The sequence below is a fragment of the Conger conger genome, chromosome 19 (genome assembly GCF_963514075.1).
Source record: "Conger conger chromosome 19, fConCon1.1, whole genome shotgun sequence".
NCBI classification, from domain to species: Eukaryota; Metazoa; Chordata; class Actinopteri; order Anguilliformes; family Congridae; genus Conger; species Conger conger.
The window spans coordinates 13366675-13383507 of NC_083778.1; the positions used below are offsets into that span (position 1 = coordinate 13366675).

The window sequence follows — 16833 nt, forward strand, 5'->3', positions numbered from 1 at the left end:
GAGGGATAGGTCTGGACGAGAAGAAAACGTTCCCCGAGTCCGTGCCCTTAAAAGGCGATTTTGTGCGGGGGTCCCGTGAGGTGGTTTTGAAAAGAGGAGATTACCGTTAAGAGGAGCTGACGGGCGAGATGTGCGAAGCACCTCTCTATTCCTGTCTCGCCAGAGAGAGGCCCGACATACGCACACAGGCCGAGTCTGAGAGCCTTCTGGATTCATCCATACCACCCTCTCTCTCTCTCTCTCTCTCTCTCACTCCCTCTCTTTCTCTTTCTCTCTCACCCACCCCCTTCTCCATTCTCTCTCTCTCACTCTCTCTTTCACTCACTCCCTCTCTTTCTCTTTCTCTCTCATCCACCCCCTCTCTCATTCTCTCTCTCACTCTCTCTTGCCCCCTCTCTCTTTCTCTAACTCTCTCTTTCTCTCTCACCCCCCCCTCTCTCTCTCACACTCTCTCTTTCTCTCTCACCCACCCTTCACTCTCTCTCTCTCTCTCTCACTTTTAAATGCTGATGGTACCACTCATATCAAACCAAATGACACTTCACATCCATCATGGCCCTGGTCTGCTCCACCAGGGGAAGCTGTGGATCATCTTTCACAGCGCGACGCTGTAAAATCTGCAGTGTTGGATCTACTCCTACAGAGTTCATACGGTCCCTATTGGGCTCATGTGCTCTGTTTCTGTTGAAGTACCACTGCTCATTTCACCGTGTAGCCACACGGGTAGCTCGGGTTTGCTTTCCAGTTTGGGTAGCCAAAGAATTTTCAGAGGCTCAGTCTTCAGTCGTAGGTGGAAAACGCTTTGGTTACGATATCCCGGCCATGCGCCCCGACCCCACACCCAGCACCCTCCCCTCAGTCACTCGAGTTTCCCCCCAAAATGTTCCTCGCAGGGTAGCCCAGGAGCAGTGCTGCACGAACGTCCTGGAGGACTCGTCCTGCTCCAGCGGCATCAACACAGCCAAAGACCAGGGGGCCTGCGAGGTCCTGTTCTCCCACAGCCCCTGTGAGACCAAGACCGCCAAGGTGGGCACACCTGTGTACAGTCAGGATAATGCATGGCGTGATATGGCGGCCTGTTAGCGTAGTGGTTCCGGTACAGGACTGGGACCCGCGACGTCGGTGGTTCGATCCCCGGTGTAGCCACAATAAGATCCGCACAGCCGTTGGGCCCTTGAGCAAGGGCCCTTAACCCTGCATTGCTCCAGGGGAGGATTGTCTCCTGCTAAGTCTAATAAACTGTGTGTCGCTCTGGATAAGAGCGTCTGCCAAATGTAATGAGTCAATAACAATGAAAAATAAATCTGCACTTACGATGACCGTAATTATTTTTGTTCATGACTGCGAGTTTTTCCTTTTATGGATTTGATGCTTTTCACTCGTTGAGGAACTCTTGCACTTGTAAACTGCTTTGGATTAAAAGAGTCTGCTGTAATGACTAAAATATAAAATGTTTATATGACATGCAAGACACTGTGTGCACGTTACTTTGGACATGGGATTCGAGAGCTTTGACTTTCCTTTAAAAAAAAAAAAAAAGTGGCAGTTGTGAAATGGCAGGCTCGCTTTACTCGCTCGTGGTTTGTCCGTCGCCTCCAGATGTGCTGTGACTGCTGCCTGCTGGGAAAGGCGGCCCAGGAGCAGGGCCTGAGCTGCGACCTCAGCCTGTCTGTGGGGTACCAGTGCAGCCTGGTGTACCGGGCCTGCTGTGAGGCCGGGTCGTCTACGAAAGGTAAGAATACCACACACACGCACACACGCACACATGCACACATGCATACGCACACACACATACGCACACACACACACACATACGCACACACGCATACGCACACACACACACACACGTACGTGCACACACACACACGTACGTGCACACACACATGCATACGCACACACGCATACGCACACACACACACACACATACGTGCACACACACACACACACACGCATACGTGCACACACGCACACATGCACACACGCTTACGCACACACACACACATGCACACGCACACACGCATGCGCACACACACACACACATACGTGCACACACACACACACAAGCATACGTGCACACACACACGCATACGTGCACACACACACACGCATACGTGCACACACACACACACGCATACGTGCACACACACACGCACACATGCACACACGCTTACGCACACACACACACGCACACACGCATGCGCACACACACACACACATACGTGCACACACACACACACACAAGCATACGTGCACACACACACGCATACGTGCACACACACACACGCATACGTGCACACACACACACACACACACACACGCATACGTGCACACACACACACACACACACACACATTCACACAAACACGCATATGTGCACACACACATACACACACATCCACCCCCCTAACTTATTGGCTCGGGAGATTAGGAGTCTGTTGCCGTCCAGGAGTGGGGTCAGATATCCCACGTCTAGACCAGGGGTGCGCAACTCTGCAAGCTGGTTTTTGTTCCAACCAATTACCTCAATTTATTTTTCTGGCAGCTCTGGAGATGATGCTGGTTCCCTCCTGTACTTGAGCAGAGTCAAATCTTTAGGATACACCTGCAGTCCGCAGCTGAAGCTGGTGCATGAACAGATGTCTGATGGAGATATTATTTGGCTAATTAAATAACAAAGAGCAGAAGTTGGCACAAAATCGCTGAAGCGGACCGGCCCTTGCTGTGGATCACTGGTCTAGACGCTGCGTCACTGCCCTCTAGTGGTCATGAGCTGCCATAGCGCCTGCAGTGATAGGAATGGAGGGGGACCTGGATCTGGGCTGCCTGGTCTCTCTTCTCTGTATCACAATAAATTGGTAAAGCAGAACCTTTAAGTGATAATGTTTGGTACTCATTTGAAGTTATGTTACTGAGTATGGAAGTACTCATGATTGACGGTACGTTGAAAAGAGAGTTTCAGCTGTGGGCAATTTTAAGACAATGACCTTGGGGTATTTTGGCAGACGCTCTTATCCAGAGCGACGTACAGTTGATTAGACTACAGTTGAATGAGAGTTATGGAGCTGAGCTGAGCTCCGCTTTATCGGTAGGTCTGTAACATGATTTATTTTCCTCCGTATGACCCCACAGATAAAACCCCCACCAGTGAGACGAATGGCCCTGTCCTGGTCGATGGCTGCAAAGGTAAGGCCGGTTTGTGTCCCAACACCACAGCGTGCTTTTCCATTACGGTTTGGATAACATGCGTTTTCAGTCCCTCACAAAGAACATTTGCATTTGTTAATGCATGTCTTTTACAAGACGCAGTGCACATTTTCCTGAATACTTTTGTCTTTACTCTTTCAAAGTTCACAGAGTATCGATACATTATTTTGCAAAGTATCTCTCTCTCTCCCCTCTCACCCTCTCTCCCTCTCTCTTTCTTTCTCTCTCCCTCTCCCTCTCTCCCTCTCTCTTTCTCTCCCTTTCTCTCTCACTCCCTCCCTCTCTCTCTCTCTGCACAGGGGGTGGGAACTGCGAGCAAACATGTCAGGGCAACGGCACCTGCAGCTGCTTTGAAGGGTACCAACTCAAACCGGATGGCCGCAGCTGTGCAGGTGGGCCTCACTGAGCTGTCACTCTCTCCTGTGGAGTACATTCCATTCCACTACACTACACTACACTACATTCCATTCCATTACACTACACTACATTCCATTCCACTACACTACACTACACTACACTACACTACACTACATTCCACTACACTACACTACACTACATTCCATTCCATTCCATTACACTACACTACACTACACTACATTCCATTCCACTACACTACACTACACTACACTACATTCCATTCCATTCCATTACACTACACTACACTACATTCCATTCCACTACACTACACTACACTACATTCCATTCCATTCCATTACACTACACTACACTACATGACACTACATTCCATTCCCTTCCATTCCATTCCACTACACTACACTACACTACATTCCATTCCATTCCATTACACTACACTACACTACACTACACTACATTCCATTCCATTACACTACACTACACTACACTACACTACATGACACTACATTTCATTCCATTCCCTTCCATTCCATTCCACTACACTACACTACACTACACTCTATTCCATTCCATGACACTACACTACACTACACTACACTACATTCCATTCCACTACACTACACTACACTACATTCCATTCCACTACACTACACTACATTCCATTCCATTACACTACACTACACTACACTACACGACACTACATTCCATTCCATTCCATTCCACTACACTACACTACACTACATTCCATTACACTACACTACACTACACTACATGACACTACATTCCATTCCATTCCCTTCCATTCCATTCCACTACACTACACTACATTCCATTCCATGACACTACACTACACTACACTACACTACATTCCATTCCACTACACTACACTACACTACACTACACTACACTACATTCCATTCCATTCCACTACACTACACTACATTCCATTCCATTCCATTCCACTACACTACACTACATTCCATTCCATTACACTACACTACACTACACTACATGACACTACATTCCATTCCATTCCCTTCCATTCCATTCCACTACACTCCACTACACTACACTCCATTCCATTCCATTCCATGACACTACACTACACTACACTACATTCCATTCCACTACACTACATTACACTACACTACACTACTTTCCATTCCATTCCAGTACCCTACACTACACTACACCGGGGATCGAACCACCGACCTTCGGGTCCCAGTCATGCACCTTAACCACTACAGTACAGGAGTAGGATTGCACAAGACTGATTTCCCCTCAGTCGCCTATGAACGTATCGCATTATGAGTGCGACCAGGATGCCACTGCAGTGTGACCTTATTCCAGAATTGGGCTAATTAACCTGCGCTCAGGTACTTCTTCCGACAGCCTTTGTCGGTGGTCATCCGTTTGAAGCGGTTCAAACCAGCTCTGCCATTGTGCCCTACCATAATGCTGAGTTACAAAAACTTTCACTTCCTTTCCAGTTTGTCTGAGGTGCGGTCCAAACACCCCAGACACTGCTTGGAGATGTGCTCTCTTGGCGTGAATCTCTGTGCCTGTGTCTAAGTTGTGATTGTCTGCGTGGAGAGAGTGACAGCCCTATTGTCTTTGAGGTGGAGTGAGTCCTGATTGGTCTGTGTGTTTGTGTGTGTGTGGGGGGTGGGGGGTGGGGGGGGGGTGGGACTGCTCCCTGAGTTGTGATTGGTTGTGATGGGAGTCTGACCTCTCCCTGAGTTGTGATTGGTTGTGAGCGGAGGGTGACCGTACCCTCCCCTCAGTTATGATTGGTTGTAATGGGAGTGTGACCTCTCCCTGAGTTGTGATTGGTGTGTGTGTGGAAAGTTATAGCTCCCTCTCAGTTGTGATTGGTTGTGTCGGGAGGGTGACCTTCTCCCTCCTCTGAGTTGTGATTGGTTGTAATGGGAGTGTGACCTCTCCCTGAGTTGTGATTGCTTGTGAGCGGAGGGTGACAGCTCCCTCCTCTGAGTTGTGATTGGTGTGTGTGTGTGTGTGTGTGGAGAGTTTCAGCTCCCTCTCAGTTGTGATTGGTTGTAATGGGAGTGTGACCTCTCCCTGAGTTGTGATCGGTTGTAATGGGAGTGTGACCTCTCCCTGAGTTGTGATTGGTTGTAATGGGAGTGTGACCTCTCCCTGAGTTGTGATTGGTTGTGACCCTCCTGTCCCCCCCCCCTCCTCAGATATTAACGAGTGCCTGATGGGCTCCCATCGCTGTCGGCAGGGCGAGCGCTGCATCAACACGGGCGGCTCGTACCGCTGCCAGCGCGAGATCAGCTGCGGGACGGGCTACGAGCTGACCGACGACAACAAGTGCAAAGGTGCGCCGCAGCGCCCCCTGCGGGGCAGCACTGGAAATGCCCACGTTTCCATTTTCAGTGTGTTTCAGTTAGCAGCTGTTTAATGTCGATATTTACATTTAGCGGACGCTTTTTTTCCCCCGAGCAATTTACATACAGTGCTGTCTGTAATTATTTGGATGGTCTCTATTTTCACCTCAGATTCATTGTTTTCAAATCCAGTGTGCTGGAATACAGAGCCAATAAGCAGAAGTTGTGTCACTATTCAAATCCTTATGGACTGCACTGAATGTTCATGGAAGTAGCAAGTTGGTTGAAGCGTTAGATGTTGCACAGGTCGGATTTGGACAGTAAGCCCATGATAGATGCTCGGTGTTCAGCGTTAAGTTGAGCTAACACGCCGTGAATGAGAGATGTTAAGTTGAGCCAACACGCAGTGAATGAGAGATGTTAAGTTGAGCCAACACGCAATGAATGAGAGATGTTAAGTTGAGCCCACACGCCGTGAATGAGAAATGTTAAGCGAATGTTGAATGAGAAACCCTCGCCTTTTCCGCCTTAGACATCGACGAGTGCGAAACAATCCACAACTGCGGGGCGCAGTTCGAGTGCCAGAACACGCCGGGGTCGTTCCGCTGCCGGCCGCTCGCCAAATGCGGCAGCGGCTTCGTGCAGGACGCCCTGGGCAGCTGCATCGGTGAGCGGCGGCCATCTTGAGTTTTACATTACATTACATTACATTACATTACATTACACTACATTACATTACATTACATTACTGGCATTTGGCAGACGCTCTTATCCAGAGCGACGTACAGTTGATTGGACGCAGCAGGAGACAATCCTCCCCTGGAGCGATGCAGGGTTAACGGCTGTCCCAACCGACTTTGTGTGTCCCAGTCATGTAGCTTAACCACTACTCGATTCTGATTGTTCAATATAATTTTTAAATCAATATTTTGTGTCGAATTATTGATGACTTTAGTGAATAGCCGTGTAATAAGCAGGATAATGTTAATGTTTACGAAATAAACGCCCGTCAGGGTGATTCAAGCGTGATTATCCCTTACATTTCCAACACGGAGTGAAAACATCACAGCAGCCTATGCCTACACATTATGGCCGTTATTGCAGTGTTGCCCGAACGTCGCGGCAATGTTACATCATCAAAACAAAAAAAAAAACCTCATGCGTCGGCTGCGATTCGGCGGGGGCTCGTGGGAGTGCCGCGGCTGGTTTCGGCGGGGGGGGGGTTAACTCCAGGTGACGCTCCTCCTTTCCTCTCGCCCCCCCCGACTCAGATATCAACGAGTGCCTGAGCCAGACGGGACCGTGCCGGCCGGGCGAGACCTGCCACAACAGCGAGGGCTCCTACTCCTGCCAGCGCAACTCCCCCAGCTGCGGCCGCGGCTTCCACCTCGACGAGGCCGGCACGCGCTGCGTGGGTGAGGCTCCGCTTCCTGTGTGCGGAGCGGCACCGGCACTCTGTGTTTTGTGTAGAGTGGTACAGACTGTGTGTGGAGTGGTACAGACTGTGTGTGGAGTGGTACAGACTGTGTGTGGAGTGGTACAGACTGTGTGTGGAGTGGTACAGACTGTGTGGAGTGGTACAGACTGTGTGTGGAGTGGTACAGACTGTGTGTGGAATGGTACAGACTGTGTGGAGTGGTACAGACTGTGTGGAGTGGTACAGACTGTGTGTGGAGTGGTACAGACTGTGTGTGGAGTGGTACAGACTGTGTGTGGAGTGGTACAGACTGTGTAGAGTGGTATAGACTGTGTGTGGAGTGGTACAGACTGTGCGTGGAGTGGTACAGACTGTGGAGTGGTACAGACTGTGTGGAGTGGTACAGATTGTGTAGAGTGGTATAGACTGTGTGGAGTGGTATAGACTGTGTGGAGTGGTACAGATTGTGTAGAGTGGTATAGACTGTGTGGAGTGGTACAGATTGTGTAGAGTGGTATAGACTGTGTGGAGTGGTACAGACTGTGTAGAGTGGTACAGACTGTGTGTAGAGTGGTACAGACTGTGTGTGGAGTGGTACAGACTGTGTGTGGAGTGGTACAGACTGTGTAGAGTGGTATAGACTGTGTGTGGAGTGGTATAGACTGTGTGGAGTGGTACAGATTGTGTAGAGTGGTATAGACTGTGTGGAGTGGTACAGATTGTGTAGAGTGGTATAGACTGTGTGGAGTGGTACAGACTGTGTAGAGTGGTACAGACTGTGTGTAGAGTGGTACAGACTGTGTGTAGAGTGGTACAGACTGTGGAGAGTGGTACAGACTGTGTAGAGTGGTACAGACTGTGTAGAGTGGTACAGACTGTGTGTAGTGGTACAGACTGTGTAGAGTGGTACAGACTGTGTAGAGTGGTACAGACTGTGTGTAGTGGTACAGACTGTGTGCAGTGGTACAGACTGTGTAGAGTGACACAGACTGTGTAGAGTGGTACAGACTGTATAGAGTGGTATAGACTGTGTCGAGTGGTATAGACTGTGTGTAGAGTGGTACAGACTGTAGAGTGGTTCAGGCGTTGTAGATGGTGCAGACTGTGTGTATAGTGGTATAGACTGTGTAGAGTGGTGCAGACTGTGTGTAGATGGTGCAGACTGTGTGTACAGTGGTACAGACTTTGTGTGTTATAGGCTTTGTGCAGCGGTATATATTGTGTGCTGCGTGGGCGGGGGAGGTGCGTAGCTCGTGCTGAGCGGATGTGGCGGTTTCTCTCCCCCCCCCAGATGTGAACGAGTGTGCGGGCCCCGGGGGCCCCTGCGAGGGGCACGGCTGCATCAACCTGGTGGGCTCCTACCGCTGCGACTGCAGGGGCGGCTACGCCTTCAACAGCATCGGCAGGGTCTGCGAAGGTACGCGCGCCAAAAAACGAAAAAACAAAAGGTCTCATGTTTAGGCCTGAAATTTCTTACTGCTTTTTTTTGTGAAATGAGGCAAAAAAAGATTGCCAGTGAGGTAAGACGGATTGACTCATTGCAAGATTTGCTATTAGGGAAAGGCGAAAAAAAAATCTGATTTTAACAAGACTAAAAGGCTTTTTAAGAAATACTTTTCTTGTAGGGTAATAACTATAATGCTGTAAACTGGAAAAACCTACAACCCGTGATCTTCAGGACATTTCAATAATGACCCTTATAATGTCCCTCAGACCCTGAACAGAAACAAACCTTTTAAATATCATATCTATCTGAATACTGACAGTCTTTTTTCTTTTCCCGTTTCCTTTTTGACTCGTAGACGTCAACGAGTGCAGGAGTTACCCTGGACGCCTCTGTGCGCACAAGTGTGACAACATCCTGGGGTCCTACAAGTGCAGCTGCATGCCCGGTTTCAAGCTGGCCAATGACGGCAGGAACTGTGATGGTAAAGCAGCTTCACCTCTCACCTCACACCGACGTGGGGCACCTCTGTGGCGTTTATTTTAGGGTACATGACTGGGACCCGCAAGGTGCAGTGGTTCGACCCCCGGTGTGGTGTAGCCACCATAAGATCCGCACAGCCGTTGGGCCCTTGAGCAAGGGCCCTTCACCCTCTGCATTGCACTGCAGGGGAGGATCGTCACCTGCTTAGTCTAAATCAACTGTGCGTCGCTTTGGATAAAAGCGTCAGCCAAATGCATGTAATGCATGTAATGTAATGTTAAATTCAAGGCACTGCCTTAATGGTCTCCTTTTTAATTAATGTCACATGTTGTCAGGCATCTGTGCAAGATATTAAAATGTGGAGTTCACGCAGGCTATGTACTATATCTACACTATGATATACAGTATCTTATGTATGTACAGCTTCTACAATACAATGGCGACTATATAATGAACTTCGCAAAAGGCATTCAAGCATTCTGAACATAATACTAGCCAAAGGTATTTGTGTGTATGGAGTGAGCGACCCCAATCCGGATATTTTTAGGAATGTTTTTAATCTCGTGAGGAAGGATATTTTTGGACCTAAAAGAGGAAAATAAATGCCCAGGAAAAAGAGGACTATGACAGGAACGATCTGCGATGGACTGGCGACCTGTCCAGGGTGTATTCCTGCCTTTCGCCCAATGTATGCTGGGATAGGCTCCAGCCCCCCTGCGACCCTGTTCAGGATAAGCGGGTTCAGATAATGGATGGATGGATGGATGACAGGAACGATCAGTGATCACCTCTAGCCTCCCCTTCTCGGTCTACTCCCGCTGTTTGCTGAAGCGTGCGGCGGGATTGTGTAGATTTGAACGGTGCGAGCGAGAGGGAGCGTTAACCGAACCGCTCCGCGCTCCGCAGATCTGAACGAGTGTGAGAGCAGCCCCTGCAGCCAGGAGTGCGCCAACGTGTACGGCTCCTACCAGTGCTACTGTCGCCGCGGATACCAGCTCAGCGACACGGACGGGAACAGCTGCGAAGGTACGGGTCAGAGTGTTTACAGTGGGAGTGTGGCTCTGGAGCGAGCTCTGGGAACAGGGTGTTTTCAGTGGGAGTGTGGCTCTGGGAACAGGCTCTGGGAACAGGCTCTGGGAACAGGCTCTGGGAACAGGGTGTTTACAGTGGGAATGTGGCTCTGGAATAGGCTCTGGGAACAGGGTGTTTACAGTGGGAATGTGGCTCTGGGAACAGGCTCTGGGAACAGGGTGTTTACAGTGGGAGTGTGGCTCTGGGAACAGGCTCTGGGAACAGGGTGTTTACAGTGGGAGTGTGGCTCTGGGAACAGGCTCTGGGAACAGGCTCTGGGAACAGGGTGTTTACAGTGGGAGTGTGGCTCTGGGAACAGGCTCTGGGAACAGGCTCTGGGAACAGGGTGTTGTACAGTGGGAGTGTGGCTCTGGAGCGAGCTCTGGGAACAGGGTGTTTACAGTGGGAATGTGGCTCTGGAATAGGCTCTGGGAACAGGGTGTTTACAGTGGGAATGTGGCTCTGGAATAGGCTCTGGGAACAGGGTGTTTACAGTGGGAATGTGGCTCTGGAATAGGCTCTGGGAACAGGGTGTTTACAGTGGGAATGTGGCTCTGGGAACAGGCTCTGGGAACAGGGTGTTTACAGTGGGAGTGTGGCTCTGGGAACAGGCTCTGGGAACAGGGTGTTTACAGTGGGAGTGTGGCTCTGGGAACAGGCTCTGGGAACAGGCTCTGGGAACAGGGTGTTGTACAGTGGATGGAGACGGATTCAGTTGTACACACACTCAGAAATAAAGCCACAGTGGAGGAACATTTTTCTCCTTCCAAGGATCATATTTCCCTAAGGTACGGTCATGTTCTCCTTGGGTACAAATGAGTACCTTTTTCAAGCAAAAAAGATTCCATTCAGTTATATATTGCTGGCTAGGGGTGCAATTTTATGCACCTATAGGGTACCGACCCAGCGACAAGCACTTGTACCTTTTTCGGCCCTTTTTGTATTTCTGACCGGTGTGACCAGCCCGGTAATACGCATCGACCTCTTCGGTCGTGTTTGCTATTTTTCCCGATGCTGTTTGTAAAAAAACAAACAAACAAACAAACAAACAAATGAATGATGATGATTATTCTTCTCCCCATAGATATCGATGAGTGTGCCCTGCCGACCGGCGGTCACATCTGTGCCTACCGCTGCCACAACGGCCCCGGAAGCTTCCACTGCACCTGCCCCTCGGGGTACACGCTGGCCCCCAACGGACGCAGCTGCCAGGGTGAGGGGGTCGTTCGCCTCCGCCTCTTCCAAATACTGTGCACTCTCACAAATAATGTGACTGTGGAGGTACTTTTTTGTTCTTCAAGGAGCAAATTTCCCAAACGTACCCTGAAAGTACAGTAATCCAAGCAAAGAAGGTGCCCTCAGTGTGCACTTAGGTATTTTTTTTATTAGGTATTTGTTAGACTTTTTTTTTCACTTCTGCTGCTGTAGCCTATCCAGTTATGATGCGTTGTGTGTTCAGAGATGCTCTTGAAATACGTGAAGACGATCCTTTTGTCTGATTTTGCAAAAAAAAAAGTCACAGAAATAAGATTTTAATTCTAAACGGAAGACTAAAATATTTAAGACTGACATATTTATTTCTTGAATTCAGTGAATTCATAAGGACGTTGCCGCCCTTTGAGATTAAAATACTGTCTGGCCCACGTCCTGCAAGTAGTTATTCGCTCCCGCGTAGCGGACTGACGAGCCGGTCTCTGGTTTGCAGACGTTGACGAGTGTGTGACGGGAGTGCACACCTGCGTGGAGACGGAGAGCTGCTTCAACGTGCAGGGGAGCTTCCGCTGCATGACCTTCGACTGCCCCCCCGACTACCGCCGCTCGGGCGAGACGTGAGTATTCGGCTACGGGAGGGTAATGAGTCACATCCCCAGAGATGTCCGAACAGCCGCGGGTCTAACACGTGCAACCCCTCCACTTTTGTTGTTCGAGTCCACATTAAGTCTTCAGGCTTGTTGAATCTGTGCGGCTCATTGGGAGGAAATCAGGATTTTTTTCCCCCCCCCTGGAGTCACCAGTGGTCAGGCGTTCATTCAGTTCCACAGCTTCAGGAGGTCGGAGGTCAGGGGTCAGAGGTCACGGGATGTCTTCACTGGGATCCTCACAGATTTGTGCGCTTTCGTCACGCCGACGAAATCTCGTGTCAGGCTGTCGGGGCCGAGTGATCAACTGAGGGGCAATGACTGTTTTTGCGGATGAAGATGAAGATGATGATGATGATGATGATGGTGGGGGGAGCTGTGTAAACGCCAGCTGCTCTGTGCGGCTGTGTTGACAGGGGGGAGACCTCCCTGTGCGTCCTCGTACAGAACGTTCTCCTTGCTCTCTCCCCGCTGCTTGGGTGAACCTTCCAGAAACCTCCACACTGCTTGAGAATCTTCACAGTCCTCTGAGTCCCCCCCCCCCCCCCCCCGTTCCCCACACTGCCCCCAGCCCCCCTGCGATGTTGTGCATGTGTTCTGCAGAGTGCAGCATGCCAGTGAAAGAATTAACGGTCTCCAGAAAAGCACCACCCCTCCCGCCACCACAATGCTGTGTTCATGGGTTTCACGTGATGTCACACCACAGGTGACTAAAAATGTGTCAATGTTAGAACTTCTGAACGAGTCAGTGGTGCAGCCCGTTTGTTTTTCGGACAAGAAAACTAAATTTAATTGCGGTGAAAGCCCTTATTTTTGTCTTCTCCTGAGAATTTCAATGTGATGTGTATTTATATATCTAGTGGATGTACAGTATGTTGTGTGTATTGTGCTTGGAACAGTGACATGGGTGAAACCTATGAAAACCTCATTGGTAGGAGCTGTTCCTCCACCGCCCAGTAGGTGTGACGCTGGCCTTGCGGGAGAAGCACAGCGCAATTTCTCCCCTCCACCGCCCCCGCATGCTGTCTACTGCACAGACCTAACTCTTGTCTTCTCTCTTTTCTGTTTGTTCTTCTGTTGGTCCGTCCGTCTCGTCTCTCCCTCCCTCCCTCTCTCCCTCTCCCTCTCTCTCTCCCTCTCTCCCTCCCTCTCTCTTCCTCCCTCCCTCTCTCTCTCCCTCCCTCTCTCCATCTCCCTCTCCCTCTCTCCCTCTCTCTCTACCTCCTCTCTCTTCCTCTCTCTCCCTCCCTCCCTCCCTCTCCCTCTCTCTCTCTACCTCCCTCCCTCTATCTCTCTCCCTACCTCCCTCCCTCTCTACCTCTCTCTCCCTCCCTCCCTCGCTCTCTCACCCTCCCTCCCCCTCTCTCCCTCTCTCCCTCTCTCCATCTCCCTCTCCCTCCATCCCTCCCTCGCTCTCTCTCACCCTCCCTTCCTCCCTCTCTCTCTCCTCTCCCTCTCTCCCTCCCTCTCTCTCTCTCACCGTCTCTCTTGCAGTCGTTGCGAACGCTTGCCTTGCAATCAGACTAGCGAGTGCCTGGCCTTGCCCCTGAGAATAACCCACTACCACCTCACATTCCCCGCCAATATCCCCGCGCCCGCCAACGTGTTCCGCATGGGCGCCACCAGCTCCGCGCCCGGCGACGTGGTGCGGCTGGCCATCGTCGGGGGCGACGAGGAGGGCCTGTTCGGCGCGGAGACGCTGGGCCCCGGCGGCGTGATCGCGCTCCAGAGGCCCGTCCCGGAGCCACGCGACTTCCTCCTGACCGCCGAGCTGAGGCTCCTCCGCCGCGGGACCGCCAGCGTCTACCTGGCCAAAATCCACGTCATCGTCACGCGCGACCTGTCCAGCCTCCCCAACAAGCTCTCCCCGCTTTGAGGATTCGCCCCTTCTCCCAACCCCCCCCCCCCCCCCCCCCTTTATACGGCCTTTAATTGGTCTCTTCCATATCCAATACTAGTCCCTGAACAGGTCACATGTGCTGTTTAATTATGTAGGCCACTAGACGATGCCATAGGGCAGTGTAAGATATTGAGATCACCTTTTATGGGCTTTAATTGGCCATTTCCATGTCGAATACTAGTCCTTGATCAGGTCACATGTGCTGTATAATTATGTGGGCCACTAGATGGCGCCACAGGGCAGTGAAAGCCATTGAGATCACCTGACCTGTGGTGACCCTCAAAGTGAGCCTTCTGAATTGAGTGTTTAAGGCAGAAGCATATTATATTATAGGCCTATATTATTTTGCCATCTCGTTTTTAATTGTATTTTTTTTCTATTAAAATTAAAACTAGAACCTACACACAAATGCGAATCAATTTACTGACATTTCATGAATTATTTTCTCCTGACGCTAGTTTTTTTCCTGCGATAACCCCGCTGTGCCGTACCACTGATTCCCATCATACGTAATCTCATCTGGCAAATGCAAACAATATGCGATTGTTCTTTGCTTAACCACCTTTGTAAAAAAAAAATGAATAAGCCAGCGGACTGAGTCAAAGTTTGATTTGGAGGCTCTTCTGAGTCACCCAGGCCGGGCTCTGGCGGTGTCTAAGCGTCTATTCATCAGCCCTCTCCACACGGCGGTGCCATGTGTGGCCGTGAGGCCTACGGACCGGGGCAGAGCTGGCATTAGTGTTGCCCTGGGAGGAGAGCCGGTTGCCAGCTGTACATCGTCCAGTGCCCTGGCCCCCCGTAGCTCGGCTGGGGGTTTGAGGGGTAACGGAAACAGCTGTACGCTTTTTGGAAGATCTCGTAGGGGTTACGAGTGATGGGAGGCTCCCAAATTGAGGCAGGATTTCGCAGCAGTGGGACAAAACCAACAATTAGTCCTGGACGCATTGGATAGAATAGAAAATGATGGGGTGCGTAGAATGTGTAAAAGACAGGAAGGAACCTAAAATGGACGCCGTTAAAACGGATAACATTTCAAATGCATTCACCGCATTACGACGCTTCTCCTTCACCCGAAAAGCTACCAATATCTGCACAGCATCTGAGACCCGCATTCTCTGAAATCCAGTTTCCTCACCGTTCACACTGGTGTTTTTTTTTGTTTTTTTCCTCCCTCCCCTTGCTATTCCGTGGCTTGTTTTGCATGGATCTGTGCCAATGCACTGGGCTTGGCACCCTGGTGTAAAATGGCTGTTTTCCATAGAGCCCAGAGGGGGTGCGATGACGTCAGAGGTGAGGTGAGGTGTTTGTTTCTAAATCCCTGGCGGTCCCTGAAAAGCACAATAGCAGGTAATCAATCGATCGGGATGAATTCCCCCACGGTTTAGCCAAGTTTACCGTTGCTGCTCCTCAGAATGTTTGCTGCCAGTCCTGTTGCTCTCGAGTAGATCATAATTATTTGTCGTGGCCCAGAGAGCTCGTTTCGGCCAATCAGGCGCTCCTCTGGCTCTGCTTTGGTTTGTAGCATGACTAGTTCTGTCTGTGTCCTGTGTGATGTGATACTTACTGCGATCTGACAATATTACCAATGTATTTTTGTTTTCATTTTTGTCTTCGTCTTTTGGAATTATTTTGAAATTAAATGAATTGGACGAGCGATATTGTCCTGTATCAAAATTATATTCTTCACAGTTTTCCTTACTTGTTCATTTTTGTATGTATAAACCGTGCTTACACAACGCTCGGAAGCACTCGCCAAGCTCACATTACGGGGCGGCCTTGCAGGGCTGCAATTGGCTCCCCCGTTGGCATGACAGCGCAGTCCAACCAATGGCGGAAGACCGTGCGAGGACACGCGGAAGCCGGCTTTTAAATGCGGCTTTTAAATAATCGCGAATTCACGACTTGCCCAGCCCCCCCCCCGGGGGGGCCCAAGCTGAACCGGCAGAGGAACACGGATGCACTGCCCTCGGTTGGGTGGATGTGGTGGGGATCTCTCCAAATAACATAACACGGTGTTCTTTTACTTTACTTTTTTTTTTTTTTTTACATTCTGACCTTGAGTTATGGGGAAAGGGGGTCCTGGCTGGTGGACCTCACTACTTTGTGGCGGGGCAACATGGCCGGCCTGAACATGAATGATATCCCTCTGTGTTTGTTTTGGGGCGTTATCAACGTGCAGACTATAAATAATAATAATAAAAAAAAAACGTAGTGGACTGGAAGACCTGTTTTTCTTTGCGGTCTGGTATTCGGTTTGGGTCTGTGGAGGGGCCCACGTAAGCGCCCGTGAATGAGGAGGGGCGGGGAGGGGCAGGAAGGCTTGTAAAGAAACTCTGGGGGTAATTAGACTTCCACTTGCTTGCCCCCCCCCCCTGCTTTGATGTCATTACCCTCGCGAGTAGCCTTTCGGGGCGGGGGGGGCGCCGCTGTTCCCTCGTAAATTTGAGTCGCTCGGCTCGCACCGGCTGCTCTGCGCCGCGCAGTAGTCGCGGTCTCGGAAACTAGAGGAACGTTTTGCGGCTTTTGGCCCTGACCGGAGTGAAATTTGGACCGGCCCAGTAAATTTCTAATTACAAGCCCCTGCCGAGACCGCGGCCTGACTTGATGTCAGGGGCACCCTTTCTCCCCGAAAGCGGGCTCGAAGCAGGGGACGGAGCCCTAATGCCCAGAAAAGGATTGGCACTAAATGTGCAGCACATAAGCTGCGTTGTAACTCCTTTTCCGATAAG

The 16833-nt window shown here is 50.4% G+C and overlaps 1 protein-coding gene across 1 annotated transcript in view; it reads left to right on the top strand.

Annotated features, from left to right (window-relative positions):
- LOC133119039 (fibulin-1-like) overlaps positions 1 to 16833 on the top strand; it is a 37321-nt gene that overhangs the window by 7156 nt on the left and 13332 nt on the right. Inside the window, exons 3-14 of the mRNA XM_061229425.1 lie at positions 894 to 1026; positions 1600 to 1732; positions 3130 to 3183; positions 3504 to 3596; positions 5784 to 5921; positions 6463 to 6597; positions 7202 to 7345; positions 8639 to 8764; positions 9150 to 9275; positions 10181 to 10300; positions 11430 to 11558; positions 12051 to 12174. Of these exons, the coding sequence (XP_061085409.1) occupies positions 894 to 1026; positions 1600 to 1732; positions 3130 to 3183; positions 3504 to 3596; positions 5784 to 5921; positions 6463 to 6597; positions 7202 to 7345; positions 8639 to 8764; positions 9150 to 9275; positions 10181 to 10300; positions 11430 to 11558; positions 12051 to 12174 (1455 nt within the window). The remainder of the gene's footprint in view (positions 1 to 893; positions 1027 to 1599; positions 1733 to 3129; positions 3184 to 3503; positions 3597 to 5783; positions 5922 to 6462; positions 6598 to 7201; positions 7346 to 8638; positions 8765 to 9149; positions 9276 to 10180; positions 10301 to 11429; positions 11559 to 12050; positions 12175 to 16833) is intronic.